General features: G+C 46.7%; 1 protein-coding gene across 1 annotated transcript in view; it reads left to right on the forward strand.

Annotated features, from left to right (window-relative positions):
* The window catches only part of LOC132822846 (N-terminal EF-hand calcium-binding protein 1-like), a 142639-nt gene that overhangs the window by 88663 nt on the left and 34015 nt on the right, over window positions 1–19961 (forward strand). Inside the window, exon 6 of the mRNA XM_060836219.1 lies at window positions 15390–15526. Within this exon, the coding sequence (XP_060692202.1) occupies window positions 15390–15526 (137 nt within the window). The remainder of the gene's footprint in view (window positions 1–15389; window positions 15527–19961) is intronic.

A 19961-nucleotide genomic window follows, 5' to 3' on the forward strand; every position in this document is an offset into this window, starting at 1 on the left:
TACATCTTGCTCTCTCCCTCATCATCTGCCTGTTTCAAAGCCAGCTCCACCTTATGGAGCAGGAATTACCATCTGTAGGGCTACAGCGCACTTTCTAACCATTTCGGGTGTCAAAGTGGAACATCTTCATAGTCAGAAGTCACCAGGTTACAGTCAGGTGATGAAGGGGCGATGCTCCGAAAGCTTGTGATTTCAAATAAACCTGTCGGAACTATAAACCTGGTGTCATGTGACTTCTGACTTTGTCCACCCCAGTCCAAAACAGGCACCTCATTGTCAGAACTTCCTCACTTTAGCTTTCAGGGTGTCTTTGAAATGCTTCCACCGGCCACATCTTCTGATCTTTGACTAGCCGTGAGCTGGGAGTTGTGAGTTGCTTCAGAAGATGGATGTTTGACATTCAGGTGCAATGGCATTTCTCTGAACAACGTCCACCCAGTCACTGCACAGATCAGAAACAACAAGGGCATCGGTCTGGCTAGCATCCCAGCTGCAGTGTGCCAATTGAGCAAAGGCAAATCCGGCAAGAATCGTGGTTATGGAACCCCTGAGATGGGCAGTGAAGTTCAGATACAGATCAGCTGGTGAATGGTTTAGGCTTGAGGGACTGAATGGCTTCCTCCAGTTCCTATGCTTAGGGCCCACAGCAGTGGAATGTTTCTAGGAAGGAAAGGTTAGGTTTTTCTTTCTGGCCAGAGAATAATTTTAAATAGCATTCCCTTTAGAATTCACCCTGCCGTGGCTCACTGGGTAATATTCTCTCCATTGAATCACAGCATTCCAAGTTTAAACCCATGACCAGAGCCCAAGAAGGATGGTGCAGTGCAGAGGGTGCATGTTGCAGCTGCCATCCTCCCGAGGAGATGGCCTATCAAAGCCCCATCTTCCTGCTTGAGTGGATGGAAATGGTCCCATGCTGTTATTCAAATAAAGAGTTTGGGAGACAATGCCTTTGTCCCTGCCAGTATTGATCCCTTGATACTTATCCCTATGAATATCTAGTCAATGTTGGGTTGGCAGGGCAGCTCTTCGGTCTACCGCTCATAATGAAGATTGTCGCCATCATCCTTTTCAAGGGGAGGAGACGACAGGGTCTGCTTGGTTTACTGTAGAAGAGGAAAAGCACTTCCTAGTCTAACTTGTAGTTAATAAGGCATAGTCTATTGCATGTTAGCAAATAGTTAGAGGTCACATTTCTACAGAGACTTTGAGGAGGACCAAATGTTAGGTGTCCCTCCTTTGATATCCATTCTGCCCACAAGTCCATATTCCGTGGTTCTGGAGGAACCCCACAGTATTAACCCTTTCAAACAATAGTCATTACCTTGTTCAAAACAGAATTTCAAGCATTCAAGAATTTCAGGTTCTTTGTTTATTTTGATGTGGAGGTGCCATTGTTGGACAAAGTTAAAAATCACACAACACCAGGTTATAGTCCAACAGGTTCATTTGGAAGCACTAGCCTTCAGTGCGCTGCTCCTTCATCAGGTTGTGTTTCCAAATAAACCTGTTGGACTCTAACCTGATTTTATGTGATTTTTAACTGTTTTTTACGTCATTGTTTTGTTTACTGTTTGTGAAAGTTGAGCCCAAACTAGCTGCTGTGTTTCTGACTTTACACAAAGTACTTCACTGGACGCAAAACACATTGAGACGTTGGTAATTGTCGAAAGTCCTCTATGTAAATCTTTCTTTTTAGCCTGTGTGTTAGGTCTGTGAATTGACTGTTGTCTCTCTGGTTTTACATGCACAATGCAGCTAAAGTGCTGGAAGCTAACACAAGACAACTGGGCCACAGTGTGTCCATTAAGTTTCTCATGGCAGGAACAATGCACAGAAATCACACAACATTCATTTCTTTTGTATATAAAGAATAATCTAATGGAAGCCTACCTGCTGTAGAGTTTTTTTTACCAGAGGAGCAGGGAAAATAGAGGCACTTTCTACATTTTAATGGAATTTTACTATGTACTGATGGCCGATTTATTCTCACAACTCAGAAATAGGTCATCCATCCCGACCATACCCATATTCATGCTGCACAAAAACTTTGTTCCACCCCTGTTCACATATCCCTTAACAACAAATTCCTCTCTATCTTCCTCCATCAAGTGCTTATCTATCTTCTCCTTGAATGCGTCTATGTTCTTTGACTGAATCACTCCACCTGACAACATGTTCCACATTCTAATCACTCTCTCAGTAAAGACCTTTCTCCTGCATTCCCCAGCTGGATTTCCTGATGACTTCCTTTTATATGACTCCTAATTCACACAAGCAGAAACATCTTCTTTATTGTTTTCTTTTTATAAATTTTATGACCTCAATCAGGTCACTCCTCGGTCCTTTTTCTCTACACTGAAGGGCTGTTCAATCTTTCATGTGCAGTAATGAAGCACAACAATGTTGCAGTCCTTATTGTTATTCAAACACACTGCAGTTAACAGGATGATGGAGTATTGAGGGTGTGCACTGTTAGCAATGTTCTGAGGTATTGATTAACTCAAGACCCTGTCTGTTCTCTCAAATTGGAGTTAAAACATCCCAGTTTTTTAAAAAAAAAGAACAGGGTATCATTCATTTTGATGTCCTGGCCATTATTAAAGACGGAAGTCTTGCAGATGCTGTAATCCAAGGTAGACCAGCAGGAGGCTGGAAGAACACAGCAAGCCAGGCAGCATCAGGAGGTGGAGAAGTCAATGTTTTGTGTATAAGAAGGTTTACACCTGAAATGTTGACTACTCCATCTCCTGATACTGCCTGGCTTGCTGTGTTCTTCCAGCCTCCTGCTTGTCTACCCTGGCCAGTATTTCAGCATCCTTTCAGTCCACTAATAATGAATCCCTTTATCTATTTATTAAGGAGTCCACTTTATTAACTAAAGTCCCCCATTCCTAGTTATTCTCACATTTCCAACATATTTCCAGCAGAATTTTGGTAAAATCTTCAAACATTTAGAAATACATAAACAAACATATCCAGCTAAGCCATGCCACATAGTAGTCTCCACAGCACAATGGCTGTGTAAATATTGCTTGAGATACCAATGTTGATACAGGTCTGATGTGACACTAATAACAAGCACTCACTGGTCCAGGAGCACACCAGGTCTTACAGGCACTATCAGCTATTGTAAGCCAGAGCTGGACTCTGTCTGAGACTCTCAGATATGTCCCTGTCAGGTGTGTATTACTCTAACATGAAGGCAGCCCCCTAACTGTCCACCCCCACACTCTTTGCGCTATTAAGGCTCTTCAATCCTGGAGCTCCACTCCGAGAATTAGAGTTAGTTTTATTGTTACATGGACTCACAATGAATACAATAAAAAGTTTACAAAGTCACCACTAACTGCTTCATCTTACAAAGGTACCTACGTATAGGATCTTAGGAATGAATTACAAAAATAAAGTAATAAAAAGTTCAACATTACAGTCCTTCCAGCAGACTAAGTCAGGCCTTGACTCCAGACTGCACCAGGCCTCGCATTCAATCTGCACCAGGCTTCACCTCCAGACCGTACCAGGCCACACCTCCAGACCGTACCAGGCCTCACCTCCAGACCAAACCAGGCCGCACCTCCAGACCGCATATGGCCGCACCTCCAGACTGCATATGGCCTCACCTCCAGACCACACCGGGCCTCACCTCCAGACCGCACCGGGCCTCACCTCCAGACCGCACCGGGCCTCACCTCCAGACCGCACCGGGCCTCACCTCCAGACCGCGCCAGGCCTCACCTCCAGACCACGCCAGGCCACACCTCCAGACTGCACCAGGCCTCACCTCCAGACCACGCCAGACCACACCTCCAGACCACGCCAGGCCACACCTCCAGACCACACCAGGCCGCACCTCCAGACCGCATATGGCCTCACCTCCAGACCACACCGGGCCTCACCTCCAGACCACACCAGGCCGCACCTCCAGACCACGCCAGGCCACACCTCCAGACTGCACCAGGCCTCACCTCCAGACCACACCGGGCCTCACCTCCAGACCGCACCGGGCCTCACCTCCAGACCGCACCGGGCCTCACCTCCAGACCACGCCAGGCCACACCTCCAGACTGCACCAGGCCTCACCTCCAGACCACGCCAGGCCACACCTCCAGACCACACCAGGCCGCACCTCCAGACCGCATATGGCCTCACCTCCAGACCACGCCAGGCCACACCTCCAGACCACACCAGGCCGCACCTCCAGACCGCATATGGCCTCACCTCCAGACCACACCGGGCCTCACCTCCAGACCACACCAGGCCGCACCTCCAGACCACGCCAGGCCACACCTCCAGACTGCACCAGGCCTCACCTCCAGACCACACCAGGCCGCACCTCCAGACCGCACCAGGCTGCACCTCCAGACCACACCGGGCCTCACCTCCAGACCACACCGGGCCTCACCTCCAGACTGCACCAGGCCGCACCTCCAGACCACACCGGGCCTCACCTCCAGACCGCACCAGGCCACACCTCCAGACCACGCCGGGCCTCACCTCCAGACCACGCCAGGCCACACCTCCAGACCACGCCAGGCCTCACCTCCAGACCACGCCAGGCCACACCTCCAGACCACACCAGGCCTCACCTCCAGACGGCACCAGGCCGCACCTCCAGACCATGCCAGGCCTCACCTCCAGACCACACCGGGCCTCACCTCCAGACTGCACCAGGCCGCACCTCCAGACCACGCCAGGCCGCACCTCCATACCACACCGGGCCTCAACTTCAGACCACACCAGGCCGCACCTCCAGACCACACCGGGCCTCAACTTCAGACCACACCAGGCCGCACCTCCAGACCGCATATGGCCTCACCTCCAGACCGCATTGTGCCTCACCTCCAGACTGCACCAGGCCGCACCTCCAGACTGCACCAGGTCTCACCTCCAGACCGCACTGGGCAGCACCCCCAGATCACACCAGGCTGCACCTCCAGACCGCACCGGGTCTCACCTCCAGTTTGCACTGCGCCCTGCTTGCAGACCATGCCAGGCATCGCCTGTAGATCACACCAGGCCCCACCTCCAGACCATACCAGGCTTCACCTCCAGACCGCACCAGGCCTCACCTCTAGACTGCAACAGGCCTCACCGCCAGGCTATGCCAGGTCTTTCCTGTAGATCGCACCAGGCCTCATCTCCAGGCCGTGCCAGGCCTCACTTGTAGATTGCACTAAGTCTTACCTCCAGACCATGCCAGGTCTTACCTCCAAACTGCGCTAGACCTCACCTCCAGACCATGCTAAGCCCTAACCTTCAGACTGCCATGAGCTCAACCTGGTGTTGCCAGATCTCGCCGCTGCCTCAGATGCTGGGGGACTTCACTCTCCTCACTTTCCTCCGTGCTGCACACACCTGCTCCCTGCAGAAGGTAAGTAGATTAAGAAAACAAAACAGTGAAGGAAGGAAAAAAAAGTAAAAAAGGATGGAGCAGATGATCCCTGAGCAGGTGCCTGCTCGCTATGCTGCTACTCCCCTGCCATCTTGTTTTGTTCCAGAGGGGTAGCAGTTCTAGAGTTTAGGCATTAACACCAAGAGAAATAAGTACCAGGACTGAGGAGTTACAGGACCTGCAACAGGAATCATAGACCCCCTACAGTGTGGAAGCAGGCCATTCGACCCATCGATTCCATATTGCCTCATTCCCTACATGGTCCCTGTAACACAGTATTTCCCATGGATAGTCTACTTAGTCTACACATCCCTGGACACTATGGGACAATGGTCAATCCATCTTACCTGCACACCTTTGGATTGTGGGAGAGAACCGGAACACCCAGATGAAACCCACGCAGACACTGGAGAATGGGCAAACTCCACACAGACAGTCACCCAAGGCTGGAATTGAACTGGGGTCTCTGGTGCCAAAAGGCAGCAGTGTGAATCACTGAGCCACCCTTGGAGGCATCCTTTGAGGTGTGTTTAAAGTTAATATTATTAGCTGTTATGTGCTTGGATTTGGAGACTCAACTCCTTCATGCGCATCATCCGTGTTGTGGATTTGGTCGTTCTGTATTGACCGTCCTCCTCTTCAGGCCATGGAGGCTGTCTCCATGGAGATGGCAGATACTACTTGGTGGAGGACAGGAGGTTCACTTTTGTTGGTGTCAAAGTGTTGAGCGTCTGCAAAGTCACAAATAAACTGCTCCATAACTAGCATACCTGGAGGTAGTGAAGCAAGCAGTGGAACTGGTCCTTACCCATCTCTGGGAAATTTCTCCAGAGGCAGGAGTGCACAAGGGAATCAAGAACTACATGAAGCTGTGCCCTTTTCAAAGGAGAGATGCTGGTCACATACTTACTGAGGGCCTGGTGCAGGTAGGAATTAAAACACTTGGTCATAGTCATACAGCACAGAAACAGACCCTGCGGTCTAACCAGTCCATGCTGAACATAATCCCCAAACTAAACTAGTCCCACCTGCCTGCTCCTGGCCCATTTCCCTCCAAACCTTTCCTATTCGTGTATCTATCCAGATGTATTTTAAATATTGTAATTGTACCCGCATCCACCACTTCCTCAGGAATTCCATTCCACACACAAGCCACCCTCTGTGTAAAACATTTGTCTCTAATGTCTTTTTAAACTCTCCCTCCTCTCACCTTAAAAATGTGCCCCACGGTATTGAAATTCCCCGTCTTAAGAGAAAATACAACTATCATTAATTCTATCTACAGCCTTCATAATTGTATAAACTTCCATCAGGTCACATCTCAGCTTCCTACGTTCCAGTGGAAAGAGTCCTAGTCTATCCAGCCTTTCTTTATAACTCATACCTTCCATACCCTGCAACATCCTGGGAAATCTCTTCTGAACCCTCTGGTCCTTGAGGTTACTTTGGGATCCCAATTCCTCCTGGATGAAGGGTGAATTTTCAAAGGTCCAGCAAGACAGAAGAAGCAGGAAGTCTAACCACTGCCAATTAATGGCTCCTTGGGCATATTAAGGAGATTGTTAAGGGATCTGTCAGTTCAAGATGTTAATTTTTAATTCTTTTTGTCAGTGATCCCTTACAGTTTTGCACCCATTTATGTGCAGATTCACCATTGTATCCTGGCAATTTGCAATAATTTCAAAATGTATTCTGTTGGTCTAATGGGTGCTGCTGAAAGCTTGCTTTTATCCTTCTCATGCACATCCACTTTCCTCACATTCCATTCGAAGGACCTGTCTGCTCCAGTGGATAAGATGGCAGCAGTCTCCAACATGGCCACCCTCTGCTTTTGCCATTGGTGCTGGGAAGGTAGCTCCAACTCCAGGGGCTCAGAGCCTCTGCTTGGTGGCTGAGCCTGCCTTCTGGCTAATTAGTCCACTTGCATTTAAAAGTAGAATTGCAGGAGCCATCTGAACATGGAAATCATTGGATGTTGGTGTCCCAACCTGACATTAGAACTCCAGCCCATTGAATCCCTGGTTTAGAACGACAAAGCAAATCTGGCTGAAAATGATACTAACCTTAGTGTTCCCGTTTGACTTTTCAAAGCTGTCAGCTTTGTGTTTTTCAGATTTGTGGAATCATCTCAGAAAATGGAACCTCACACAAATTATTATTTTATGCAAGGTTGCTTTCGCTGTCTAGATCTCAGTCCTAATTGTGTGCTACATGCAAAATACAAGAAGATTAGATTACTTACAGTGTGGAAACAGGCCCTTCAGCCCAACTAGTCTATACTGACCCTCCAATGAATAACCCACCCAGACCCATTCCCCTACACCTAACACTATGGGCAATTTAGCACGGCCAATTCATCTAGCCTGTACATTTTTGGAGTGTGGGAGGAAACTGGAGCAACTGGAGGAAACCCACGCAGGCACAGGGAGAATGTGCAAACTCCACACAGACAGTTGTCTGAGGTGGGAATTGAACCCAGGTCGCTGGCGCTGTGAGGCAGCAGTGCTCACCACTGTGTCACCATGCCGCCCGCGGGTATGCTATAAACACATAGCATCTGTGGAGAGTGGAACAGGGTTAGCAGGTCAGGTCAATGACCTTCCATCTGAGAAGGGGGGGGGGGGGGGGGGGAGTGGCATGGTGGTTAACACTGCTGCCACTCAGCAGAAAGGACCTGGTTCATTTCCACCCTGAGGTAACTATCTGTGTGGAGTTTGCACATTTTTCCCATGTCTGGGTGGGTTTCCTCCCTGCTGCTCTGGTTTCCTCCCACACTCCAAAGATGTGTAGGTTAGGTGGATTGGCCATGCTCAGTTGTCCCTGGTGCCCAGGGACGTGCAGGCTAGGTGGATTAGCCAAAGGGAAAATGCAGGGACAGGGGAGGGGAATGGGTCTGGGTGGGTTGCTATTCAGAGAGTTGGTGTGGACCTGATGGGCTGAATAGCCTGCTTCCACACCATAGGGATTCTATCGGCCTGAAAAATCTTGCAGGTGACACAGGTTTTAAGGAAAGGAGAAAGTCAATTGTTTTGTGTCTCACAGAAAAAAAAAACTGCACACAGAAAGAAAACAAAACAGGACTGGTGACGTTTTGACATCTGTTGTTATTCAGAGTGTGTGTGTGTGTGTGTGTGTGTGTGTGTGTGTGTGTGTGTGTGTGTGTGTGTGTGGAAGCCATCCTGGAGTCTAGTTCAGCCTCAGTGATATCTTGTTGGGGCAATGGATTACGCTGGGTGGTATAATATAAAACAAAACAAAACTCCACCTGAGGCTGGAATGGAACCCAGGTTCCTGGTGTTGTAAGGCAGCAGTGCTAGTCACTGAGCTGCCTCAAGTGCTGGAAGCTCACAGTCATGCTTGAGGGCTGAGCAGAGATGCTCCTTAAAACTGTAAACACCATATCCACATCCGGTCTCGCCAGCGTAGAGGAGACTGACCACAATGTGAGCATGAGCTTATGTATTTTAAACTAAATTGTCTAAAGTATGAGTAAATCAATGTTTCACCTGGAAGGAGGGGCTAAAGGCGAGGCAATGGGCTGGGAGGACTGGAAGGAATGATGATTCATCTCTAGTACGTAACTACAGACCACACCAGTGTGTGACTTCCACGCTGTGAGGTGTGAGACAGCCAGAAATACAAAGAAATGCCACCTGAGAAAGCCCTCTCCTTCCTGGGGCATGTAGGAATGGGTGGGAAAGCAACATTGCTGGCCCATAAATTAAAAAGTAAAGCTGGGAAAATCTGGTGTGTTAGCAGATCAGATATTATACTGCAGGCACCCAATAAAGCTGTGGTGAGTAACTAATATATTCCTGCGGTTTACTCAAAGTGACATGATAATTGTTTTAAATTTATACTTTGTCTTCAACACGTGGAATTGGCTGCAATTTGAGCCTGGTGGTGTGTGTGGGAAATCACTTCAGTGCAATCATTACGGAAACTGATGGAGAATGTCAAATTTAAATTTGATCAGGAAAATTGTAAAACTTTCCATGATGATTTGCAGTAGCTCATGTCAGTTAGTTTGTCTTCCTCTCTTTGTTTTTCTACTCTTCCCACACGGCTGTGTGAGGGGAAGCCATCCTGGAGTCTAGTTCAGCCTCAGTGATATCTTGTTGGGGTAATGGATTACCCTGGGTAATATAATACAATTGGAATTTCCCACCGGAATGTACAAGATGGACTGCTGAGAGAGTGTGTTGACTTTTAGTGCCTCAGTGGTAGTGTTGTAGTCTCTGGGTCATAGGATTGTGGGTTTGGATCCCACTCCGGAGACTTTGAGAACATTGGGCGACACAGTGGCACAGTGGTTAGCACTGCTGCCTCACAGCGCCAGAGATCCGGGTTTAATCCCCGCCTCAGGCAACTGTCTGTGTGGAGTTTGCATATTCTCCTTGTGTCTGCGTGGGTTTCCTCTGGGTGCTCCAGTTTCTTCCCACAGTCCACAAATGTGCAGGTTAGGTGAATTGGCCATGCTAAATTGCACCTGGTGTTAGGTGAAGGGGTAAATGTAGGGGAATGGGTTCGGGTGGGTTGCTTTTCAGAGGGTCGGTGTGGACTTGTTGGGCTGAAGGACCTGTTTCCACACTGTAAGTAATCTAATCTAAAAAGAATTAGCACTGCTTGCCTTGTTGAGGTGCCATCTTTTAGAATAGAATCCAATCCCTACAGCATGGAAACAGGCCCTTTGGCCCAACAAGTCAATGCCGACCGTCCGAAGAGCAACGCACCCAGACCCATTCCCCCTACTTTATTTACCCCTGACTAATGCATCTAACCTACACAGAATCTAATCTAATCCCTGGACACTATGGGTAATTTAGCATAGCCAATCCACCTGACCTGTACATCTTTGGAATAGTGGGAGGAAACCCACGCAGACATGGGGAGAATATGCAAACTCCACACAGATAGTTACCCAAGGTGGGAATCAAACCCAGGTCCCTGGCGCTGTGAGGTAGCAGTGTTAACCACAGAGCCACCATGCCACCCCAAACTGACAGCACAGCTTCAGTGTGATCGAAAGAAGACTTGGTTCAATAGATATCCACAGAAAACAAACTCTTTTAGGTGAACAGTGTCTGAGCACAAGTGGAAGTTTTCACCCTCCCAGGGGGCTTTGGTTGAAGACCTACCGTCTGTCTCCACCAGGTGAATGGCAGACGGCAGCAATTACTGACTTAAACCTCTCTACCACAGGACAATCCTGAGACAAACCAGGTGTACTGAATCGGTCGATCAGTTAGACATTGCTCCTGAGGCTGACTCTGAACTCATTGTAGGCCAAGGTCAAAGAGAATGGCATTGGAATGGGGGTGGGAAGAGTCAGGTCTGGGAATGAACAGTGGTTCTTCCTAAAACAATAATCAACCCCACCTGCGTTTTGGTGTACAACATCGAACATAGAACAGTACAGCATAGTACAGGCCCTTCCATGTTGTGCTGGCCTTTTATCCTACACTAAGATCAGGCTAACCTACATACCCTTCATTGTACTATTTTCCAGGTGCCTATCCAAGAATCGCTCAAAGTCCATAATGTATCTGACTCTACTACCATTGCTGGCAGTGCATTCCATGCACTCACCACACTCTGTGTAAAGAACGTACCTCTGACATCTCCCCTAAACCTTCCTCTAATCACCTTAAAATTATGCCCCCTCGTGATAGACATTTCCACCCTGGGAAAGAGCCTCTAGCTATCTACTCTATCTATGCCTCTCCTTATCTTGTACACCTCTATCAAGTCACCTCTCATCCTTCTTCACTCCAATGAGAAAAGCCCCAGCTCCCTCATGTAGAGAAGACTGATGGCAGTGTGAGGTGAGGTTCAGCGATACTGTCTATAGTGAGCGGAGAAATTCATGGCTTTCCCAGCAGAGCCTAAGAAGTTAAGGCAGAGTCATTTTTAAATCAATCTATTGAGAGATGTTTTTACACTCCTTTTGTGCAGACAGGACTTGAACTTGAATTGGCTGAAGACTGGTATCTGTGGTGCTGGGGGCCACTGGAGGAGGCCCTCAATGGGTCATCCCTTTGGTGCTACTTGCTGTGAGTGCTTCAGCCTTATCTTTGGCACTGATTTGTTGGTCTACTCCATCATTGAGGATGGGGATATTTGTGGAGCCGCCTACGCCAGTGAGTTGTTTAATTTTCCATCATCATTCATGACTGGATGTGGCAGGACTGCAGAACTTAGATCTGATTCATTGTTTGTGAGATTGCTTAACTCTGTTTCCTTTGCTGCTTATGCAGTTTGGAATGCATTTTTAGTTATACCTGGTGCTGCACCTGGCATGCTCTACTGCACTTTCCGTTGACCTAGGGTTAATTCCTTGGCTTGATGGTAATAGTTCTGTGGCATGAGGTTACATATCTCTGAATTGCTTCACCTCTTTAATATTCCCTTGCCTGATTTGGAATTGTTAAAAGGAGGAAACTAAAATGATGTGGCTCCTTTTAAAAAGTTCCCATGTTTCAGCCAATATTCCTGCTGGGATAGTAAGTCTGAAGTCTTTGGTTGGAGATTTCAAGTGGAGTGAGGGTCCTATGTACCATCTTCCATACATTCCTCTCCAAAGCAATAAACTGTTGAAACTGTGGTGCGATCCTAGACAGCGAGATCAGTGATTGTGAGTGATTGAAGTGATGGGAATGACTTGAATCCAGCCTCAATAATGGCTCTTGTCCCATTGTTGGCAGAATGAAATCAATTGCACTGGGTCACTTTGTGGAGCTGTAATTCTGACAGGTTGTGGGTCCAATTGAAAGGTTTGTGTGAAAAGGCAGACAGGCAAAAGGTGTCACACTGCCAGTTTGAAAGACCTCAACTCCTCTATTATTAAATTCTCAGCACAATCTCCACTCTCTATTACCAGCCTTCAAAGTAAATTGCTCAACTCTCCTGACAACCTCCATTAACTGTTTATTTAAATGACCCTGTGGGATTTTTCTTTTGTCACATAACTTTGTCGATTTACAAGAATAAATGAGAAAAATGATATGGTCCGATCTTGGTTGATGCAGACTGAAGTATCTTTCTTCATGTCTCAAATTCCTCAATAAAATGTTGACCAGTATTTCATCTCAGTGTCAGTGACAGTAGATGCAGGTTTTTTTCATTCTAGATGTCATGATCAATTGATTAAACTTCATATTGTCAGCATTGTTCATTATTTTTATCCTGTGATAAATACAATGGCTTTGCACATGTCTATTTCCTCCTTTCATTTATCCCTTTTGATCTTCACTTTCTTTCTAACTTCTTTGATCTTGTTTGTTTGCTGATACAATTTCAGTCTGTCTGTCTCCTCGAAGCATTTGCTTAACTTTCTTCTCTGCAAAGGATTTCCTTTTTCACCTTTAATCATGAGAGAATTAGTTAACTTCTTTGTGATAGAGCGCAGACCAAATCTCTAAAGTGTTTTGAACAGTTACCATGCCGAGGAGGAAGCAAGGCCAAGGAAAAATGTCAACCTAATACAATTCAAATAAAAATCCAAATGGGATTTAAGGAAAAAAAATGGACTAGCATTTGTATAGCACCTTGCACAACCTCAGGATGTCCCGAAGTGCCTAACACTACTAATGAAGTGTGGTCACAGTTATCACCCAGGAAATTGCTATGTGGCCATTATTTAAGAAAGAAAGACATTGGTCCAGATATCTCTGGTGACAGGGAGCCTCTCTGAAACCCCCAGGAATTGGAATTTCCGACTCCGCCCCAATACTCCCATGTTTCACTTCCCACTTTAGCAGGGGAGGCTTGGGAGCCAAGCGTGGATGGTTCCCAGAGAAGTTTTATAGGATCAGCTGTCACCGATTAGACCAGGTTTTGATATCCCTGCTTTTAGGAACCCAGAGTACATGGAGCAGATGAGATAATTGCAGCTCTGTTACACAGAATTTATTTTGGATAGTTAGGGGATGACATTAAAGAGATGATGCACCCCAGGGAATATGATCCGGGGGACTTGGGGTCAGTCATGGGGCCCTTTGGGTGAGGTTTTATATTAACTTGTGGGACTTGAGCGTTGCTTGGCCAGCATTGATAGCCCATCCCTATTTGCCTGTGGGGTGGGGTGGGGTTAGTCAGGTAAGCCATGGGATAGAGAAAATGGGCAGGACTCTGTCTAAAAAAGGCACCAATCCAAAGAATTTATGTAATTGTCAAAGTTGTCCTGTAACTGTAAAGGAACAGTTGAAATGGTCAGAAAATTCGACATGAACTGGTAGAATAGAATTGAATATTCTTTGTTGTCACGTGTACTCATGTACAGAAATACAAGAGAATAGTGAAAAGTGTACAATGTCAGCTCTCATGGCACCATCTTAGGGTCAAAGTACAGAGGAACTTCAATCATCTGGCATTCAATTATCCGAATATCGGATTATCCAGCAAGATCGCAAGGTTCCAATGCTTGGCTAAACTATGTTATCCAACATTCAATTATCCAGCATTCGATTAACCGAACAAATTACTCCCTGCCTGTGTCCCTTGGATAATCGAGGTTCCTCAGGAGCTAGTTACAAATTTTAGACACAAGAAGTGGAATGATAAAAGAAAAGAAGTTGCATTTCCCTGACAGTGATTCATAGCATAAGTTAGAAATAGGACATAGTTTAAAGGATAGACATTACAGTCAGGTAAACAGATTACAGATAAACATTACATTGCAGTAGCTCAGCGCAGAGGCTTCCATATGTGGTCTGACCGGTCTCGCAGGCCACTAACCGCCCACCCCAGACCCTGGATCAACAACGGTCCACACTCTGCTCCAGGTCTCAGCTGCTCCAGAACATTCTATGTGTCCAGCCCACTCTGCTCCAGGTCTCAGCTGCTCCAGAACATTCTATGTGTCCAGACCACTCCGCTCCAGCTCTCAGCTGTTCCAGATCATTCTATGCCTCTGGCCTACTTAGCTAGAGCTTGAAACTGTCAAACAACTTTGAGTACAAATACATGTTTTCACAAGAGATCAGTTGAAGGAATTTCAGTGTACTGTATGCGAATGAGAGATTTTTAAAACAGTGATTTTATTGGTAGATACGTGCTTATTTTGTGTCAACGTGGCCCCTATGTTTGTCTATTGTGAATATGAGGCAGAGCACAGGGCAGTGTCAGGCAGGGGGATTGGCATAATCAGGCATTAAATTGGCATTAGGGTTTTACATGATATATGGGCACATGAAGGAGTTTTTTTTATTTCATTCCTTTTTTTTATTAACCTGCAGTATGATCTGACACAGAGTCAGGCCTTGACCCCAGCTGACAACTGTAGCAAGCAGCCTCCTACTTCCCTGTTGAATAACCCCATCATCCTGGAATGAAAATCTGAACTTCCCAAGCACTTTTCTGAAGTTGATTTAGTGGAGCCAGGAAATATCCCGCTTCTGTGGCAGGAATGAAAACCAAGGCCTTTATGTTTATAGGTCGCACTTTCCAGCTTCAGCATTCCTCAGTCTGTAATGATACAGAATGAACCAACATTCGGATAATTGATGATCAGTTAAGAGGAGCTCAGAAGGATTAGTCAAAGACGTGAGTTGTTATGTTTAACTGCCTTAAGTGAGATATTGGGTGAGTAGGGCAAGCAAGAGCAAATAAATTATAGGATACTTATGAAAGAGTGCCCTGGGCTCATTAGCATATTGATATAGCATTTATGTAGCACCTTTCATAACCACAACACCTTCACAATGAATGAAGAACCTTTCAAAGTATAGTCACTGTCGTTGCAATGTTGCAACAACGACCAATTTTTGCACAGCACGGTCCAACAAACAGCGGTAAGATAATGACCAGAGGTAATTGTATTGACCGCAGGTTTTATCTTGGCCAGGAAACCAGAAACATGAACCTGACAGAGTGACGAGTCTTTACAGCCTGTTGCCCGTGAGGACCCTGACAACTGTTTGGGGTTTCACATGTCTGCTTCCATCAGTAGTTTGTTCCCGGATGAGTCGCTGACCGATTCTGTTTATCCTGCCAGGAATACCAGAGCTCCTCGACTCTGGAGCAATTCGTGACCCGCTTCTTGCTCCGTGAGACGGTGGACCAGCTACAGTCACTGCAGAGTTCACTGGAGTGTGCGATGGATGCCATTGAGGAGCAAACCAGCCATGAGAGGTGGGTCATGTTTCATTTATGTTCCCCCAACCCTAGACATCAAAATGAACTCATATATAAAGTAATAGCTCTGAAGGAGATAATGGTCATGTTGCAGTGAGTTCCACCCACTCCGATAATGTCACATAATGTGTGGTGGAGATCTGCGTGAGTGCCCAAGGGGAGCAGATATATAGACAACTTTGTCAATAGTTCCTTCTGAGCTGAATTGTTTTGTGAGGATTGGAACTCTGCCATGAAATCGTAGTGGGATTTCATTGCACAGCTGAATGATAAACCCTCCAGTGCTACATGCAGTAAAGTCTTTGAAAGAGCTCAGCCATTGGCTAAAGCTTGAAAACAATTATCTGAGCATCACATTATAGAAACATGAATTCATTGGGGAGAAATCATCTCATGAACTCAATGCATCATTGAACTATTGTTCCTGCTCCAAGTTTTCATTGAATTTGTGAAAGATGCATATACATGACTTTTTTCCCAAGTCTCAAACTATCAGAGATGGCTTGCCAACCACTTAGCATGCTGTGTAACTTGTTGCTTCTTTTGCAATTTGATATGCTTGCAAATAATTCTGATAAGATAGCCCCGATGAATGGATAAATGGAAGAGGTTGGTACTGTTCTCCTCAGAGAGAAGAAGACAGGGAGGAGATTTGACAGAATTTCTCAAAATCATGAACAGGCTTGATAGAGGAGATAGGGAGAAGCTGGTCCAGCTCAAAAAAGGAGAGAACAAGAGGGCATTGTTCAGTGATATGCAAATGAAGCAAGGATGACATGTTTTCATGCAGGGAGTTGTTAACTATGGAAGGCACTGCCTGGAAATATGTTGGAGGCAGGTTCAATTGAGGCATTTAAGAGGGTATTAGATGATTATTTGGATGGAAATAGTGTGCAGGGATATGGAAAATAGGCAGGAGATTGACTTGAGGTAATAGAACTGGCGTACACACGATGGACAGAATGGCATCCTCTTCACTAGAACAATTCCGTGATTCTGTGAATGCAAGTCACAAAGCTGCCACAGTCCCAGGCTGATTCTTTTTTCAGCAATACTCAAATTCTGTATTCCAAAGTGACCATTTAGAATATTCTTTTTTCGGTTCTATGCATTTCACATCAGTTTCTCCACTAGGGTCTGGTTCTCACTCAGCATCATCAAGGCCGTTCTCTCGTAATATCCAACTTAAAGTGCGAATGTAATAACAGAAATAAAACTGCCTGTTCAAGCTCAGTTAATCCAGACAGTACTGTTATCTATGACAGGGAGAAAGTGAGGACTGCAGATGCTGGAGATCAGAGCTGAAAGAAGGGCTCATGCCCAAAACGTCGATTCTCCTGCTCCTTAGATGCTGCCTGACCTGCTGAGCTTTTCCAGCAACACATTTTCAGCTGTTATCTATGACAGGAAATCCACCTGCTGTAATTCAGAGGCTAACACTCCCCCATCGCTGTATCAAAATAATTGCAAGCGTTTTGCCTCTTATTTATCTGCTTGATCATTTCACAGCTTATTCAAAATTTGCCTTTGACAAATAAAAACACATATTATAGCATTTTTCATGTTCAATGTTCCTACCTAAGGGTGTTGCAGCATTTCCTGAAGACTATTCACTGAGGAGATGGAACAGCTAATTTCTGTACAGCAAGCTCCCATGATCAGCCAAGTGATTGAAAAAGAAAATTGTTACCCCCTTGATCTCTCAAAGACTAAAGATTTAGGTTTCCTTGTCTAAGCATTTATTCATGCATGCACAGAAGGTAGACTCTCTAAAGATGCTGCACCCTTTTCCAATTTGCTAATAAACATTGATTGTATATTAATTTACAGTTACAATCTATGTCCTCTTGTGTTAGTGTACCTACCTCTGGGCAAGGAGGCCTGGGTTCAAATCCCACCTGTTACAGAGGTGTATATTAATATCTCTGAATACGTGGATTAGAAAAATAAGTTAAATTACAAAAGAACTTGCATCAAGCATTCTTAACTCTATCCAAGAAATTCTTATCTTTATATGACAGTGTTCGTTCCACTATGGTACATGTGCCTATATAGAGTCAATAGAGTAATGGAGATGTAGGGCATGGAAACAGACCCTTCAGGCCAACTTGTCTCTGCCGATCAGATACCCTAAGCAAATCTAGTCCCATATGCCACCATTTGGCCCACATACCTCTAAAACCTTCCAATTCATGTAGAAATCCATGCCTTTTAAATGTTGTCATTGTACCAGCCTCCACCACTTCCTCTGCAGTTCATTCCATACATACATCACCCTATGCATGCAAAAGTTGCCCTTTAGGTCCCTTTTATATATTTCCCCTCTCATCTTAAACCTATGTCCATTAGTTTACCACCCCAGGTAAAAGACTTTGCTTATTTATCCTATCCATGCCCCTCATGATTTTATAAACCTCTATAAGGTCACCCCTCGGCCTCCAATGCTCCGGGGAAAACAGTCCCAGCCTATTCAGCGTCTCCCTATACTTCAAACTCTCCAACCCTAGCAACATCCTTGTAAATCTTTTCTGAACCCTTTTAAGTTTCACAACACCCTTCCTATAGGAGGGAGACCAGAATTCTACACAATATTCCAAATGTGGTCTAACCAATGTCCTGTGGAGCTGCAACATGACCTCCCAACTTTGATACTCACTGCTATGATCGAATCATATTCAAAGTCGAAGATATATTTTTGTTATCTCAAATGTTAGGTGCTCACCCGTCGCCTCCGCCTCCGAGCTTACTTTCACATTCAGGATTCCCGCCCACCTTCCGATGACCCCTTCACCCATCTCCAACACACTGCATCCACCTGGACACCCTGTGCTGGCCTATTACCTGCCCTCGACCTCTTCATTTCCAATCCGCCGGGAGATTAACCGCCTCAACCTGTCGACCCCCCTCCCCGACTCCAACCTCTCACCCTCACAACGCGCAGCCCTCCAATCCCTCTGCTCCAATCCCGACCTCACCATCAAGCCAGCGGATAAAGGGGGCGCAGTGGTAGTCTGGTGCACTGACCTCTACACCGCTGAAGCCAAACACCAACTCGAGGACACCTCCTCCTACCGCCCCCTTTGACCATGACCCCACCCCCCATCACCAAACCATCATTTCCCAGACCATACAGAACCTCATCACCTCAGGAGATCTCCCACAGCTTCCAACCTCATAGTCCGGGAACCCCGCACTGCCCGGTTCTACCTCCTTCCCAAGATCCACAAGCCTGACCACCCTGGCCGACCCATTGTCTCACCATGCTCCTGCCCCACTGAACTCATCTCTACCTACCTCGACACTGTCCTATCCCCCCTCGTCCAGGAACCCCCCCACATATCTTCGAGACACCACCAACGCCCTCTACCTCCGCCAAGACTTCCATTTCCCCGGCCCCCAACGCCTCATCTTCACCATGGATATCCAATCCCTCTACACCTCCATCCGCCATGACAATGGCCTCAAAGCCCTCCATTTTTTCTTCTCCAGATGTCCCCAACAATACCCTTCCACCGACACTCTCCTTCGTTTGGCCGAACTGGTTCTCACCCTTCACAATTTCTCCTTCGAATCCTCCCACTTCCTCCAGACCAAAGGGGTAGCCATGGGCACACGTATGGGCACCAGCTATGCCTGTCTCTTTGTTGGCTATGTACAACAGTTGCTCTTCCATAATTACACTGGCACCACTCCTCACCTCTTCCTCCGCTACATTGATAACTGCATTGGCGCCACCTCGTGCTCCCGCGAAGAGGTTGAGCAATTCATCAACTTCACCAACACATTCCACCCTGACCTTAAATTTACCTGGACCACCTCTGACACCTCCCTCCCCTTACTGGACCTCTCCATCTCCATTAATGATGACCGATTTGACACTGACATTTTTTACAAACCCATTGACTCCCACAGCTACCTGGATTACACCTCTTCCCACTCTAAAAATGCCATCCCGTATTCCCAATTCCTCCGCCTCCGCTGTATCTGCTCCCAGGGGGACCAGTTCCACCACAGAACACACCAGATGGCCTCCTTCTTTAGAGACCGCAATTTCCCTTCCCATGTGGTTGAAGATGCCCTCCAACGCATCTCGTCCACATCCCGCACCTCTGCCCTCAGACCCCACCCTCCAACCATAACAAGGACAGAACACCCCTGGTGCTCACCTTCCACCCTACCAACCTTCACATAAACCAAATCATCCAGCGACATTTCCGCCACCTCCAAAAATACCCCACCACCTGGGATATATTTCCCTCCCGACCCCTTTCCGCCTTCCGCAAAGACCATTCCCTCCGTGACTACCTGGTCAGGTCCACACTCCCCTACAATCCACCCTCCCATCCTGGCACCTTCCCCTGCCACCGCAGGAACTGTAAAACCTGCGCCCACACCTCCTCCCTCACCTCTATCCAAGGCTCTAAAGGAGCCT

This window comes from Hemiscyllium ocellatum, chromosome 15 (genome assembly GCF_020745735.1).
Source record: "Hemiscyllium ocellatum isolate sHemOce1 chromosome 15, sHemOce1.pat.X.cur, whole genome shotgun sequence".
NCBI lineage: Eukaryota > Metazoa > Chordata > Chondrichthyes > Orectolobiformes > Hemiscylliidae > Hemiscyllium > Hemiscyllium ocellatum.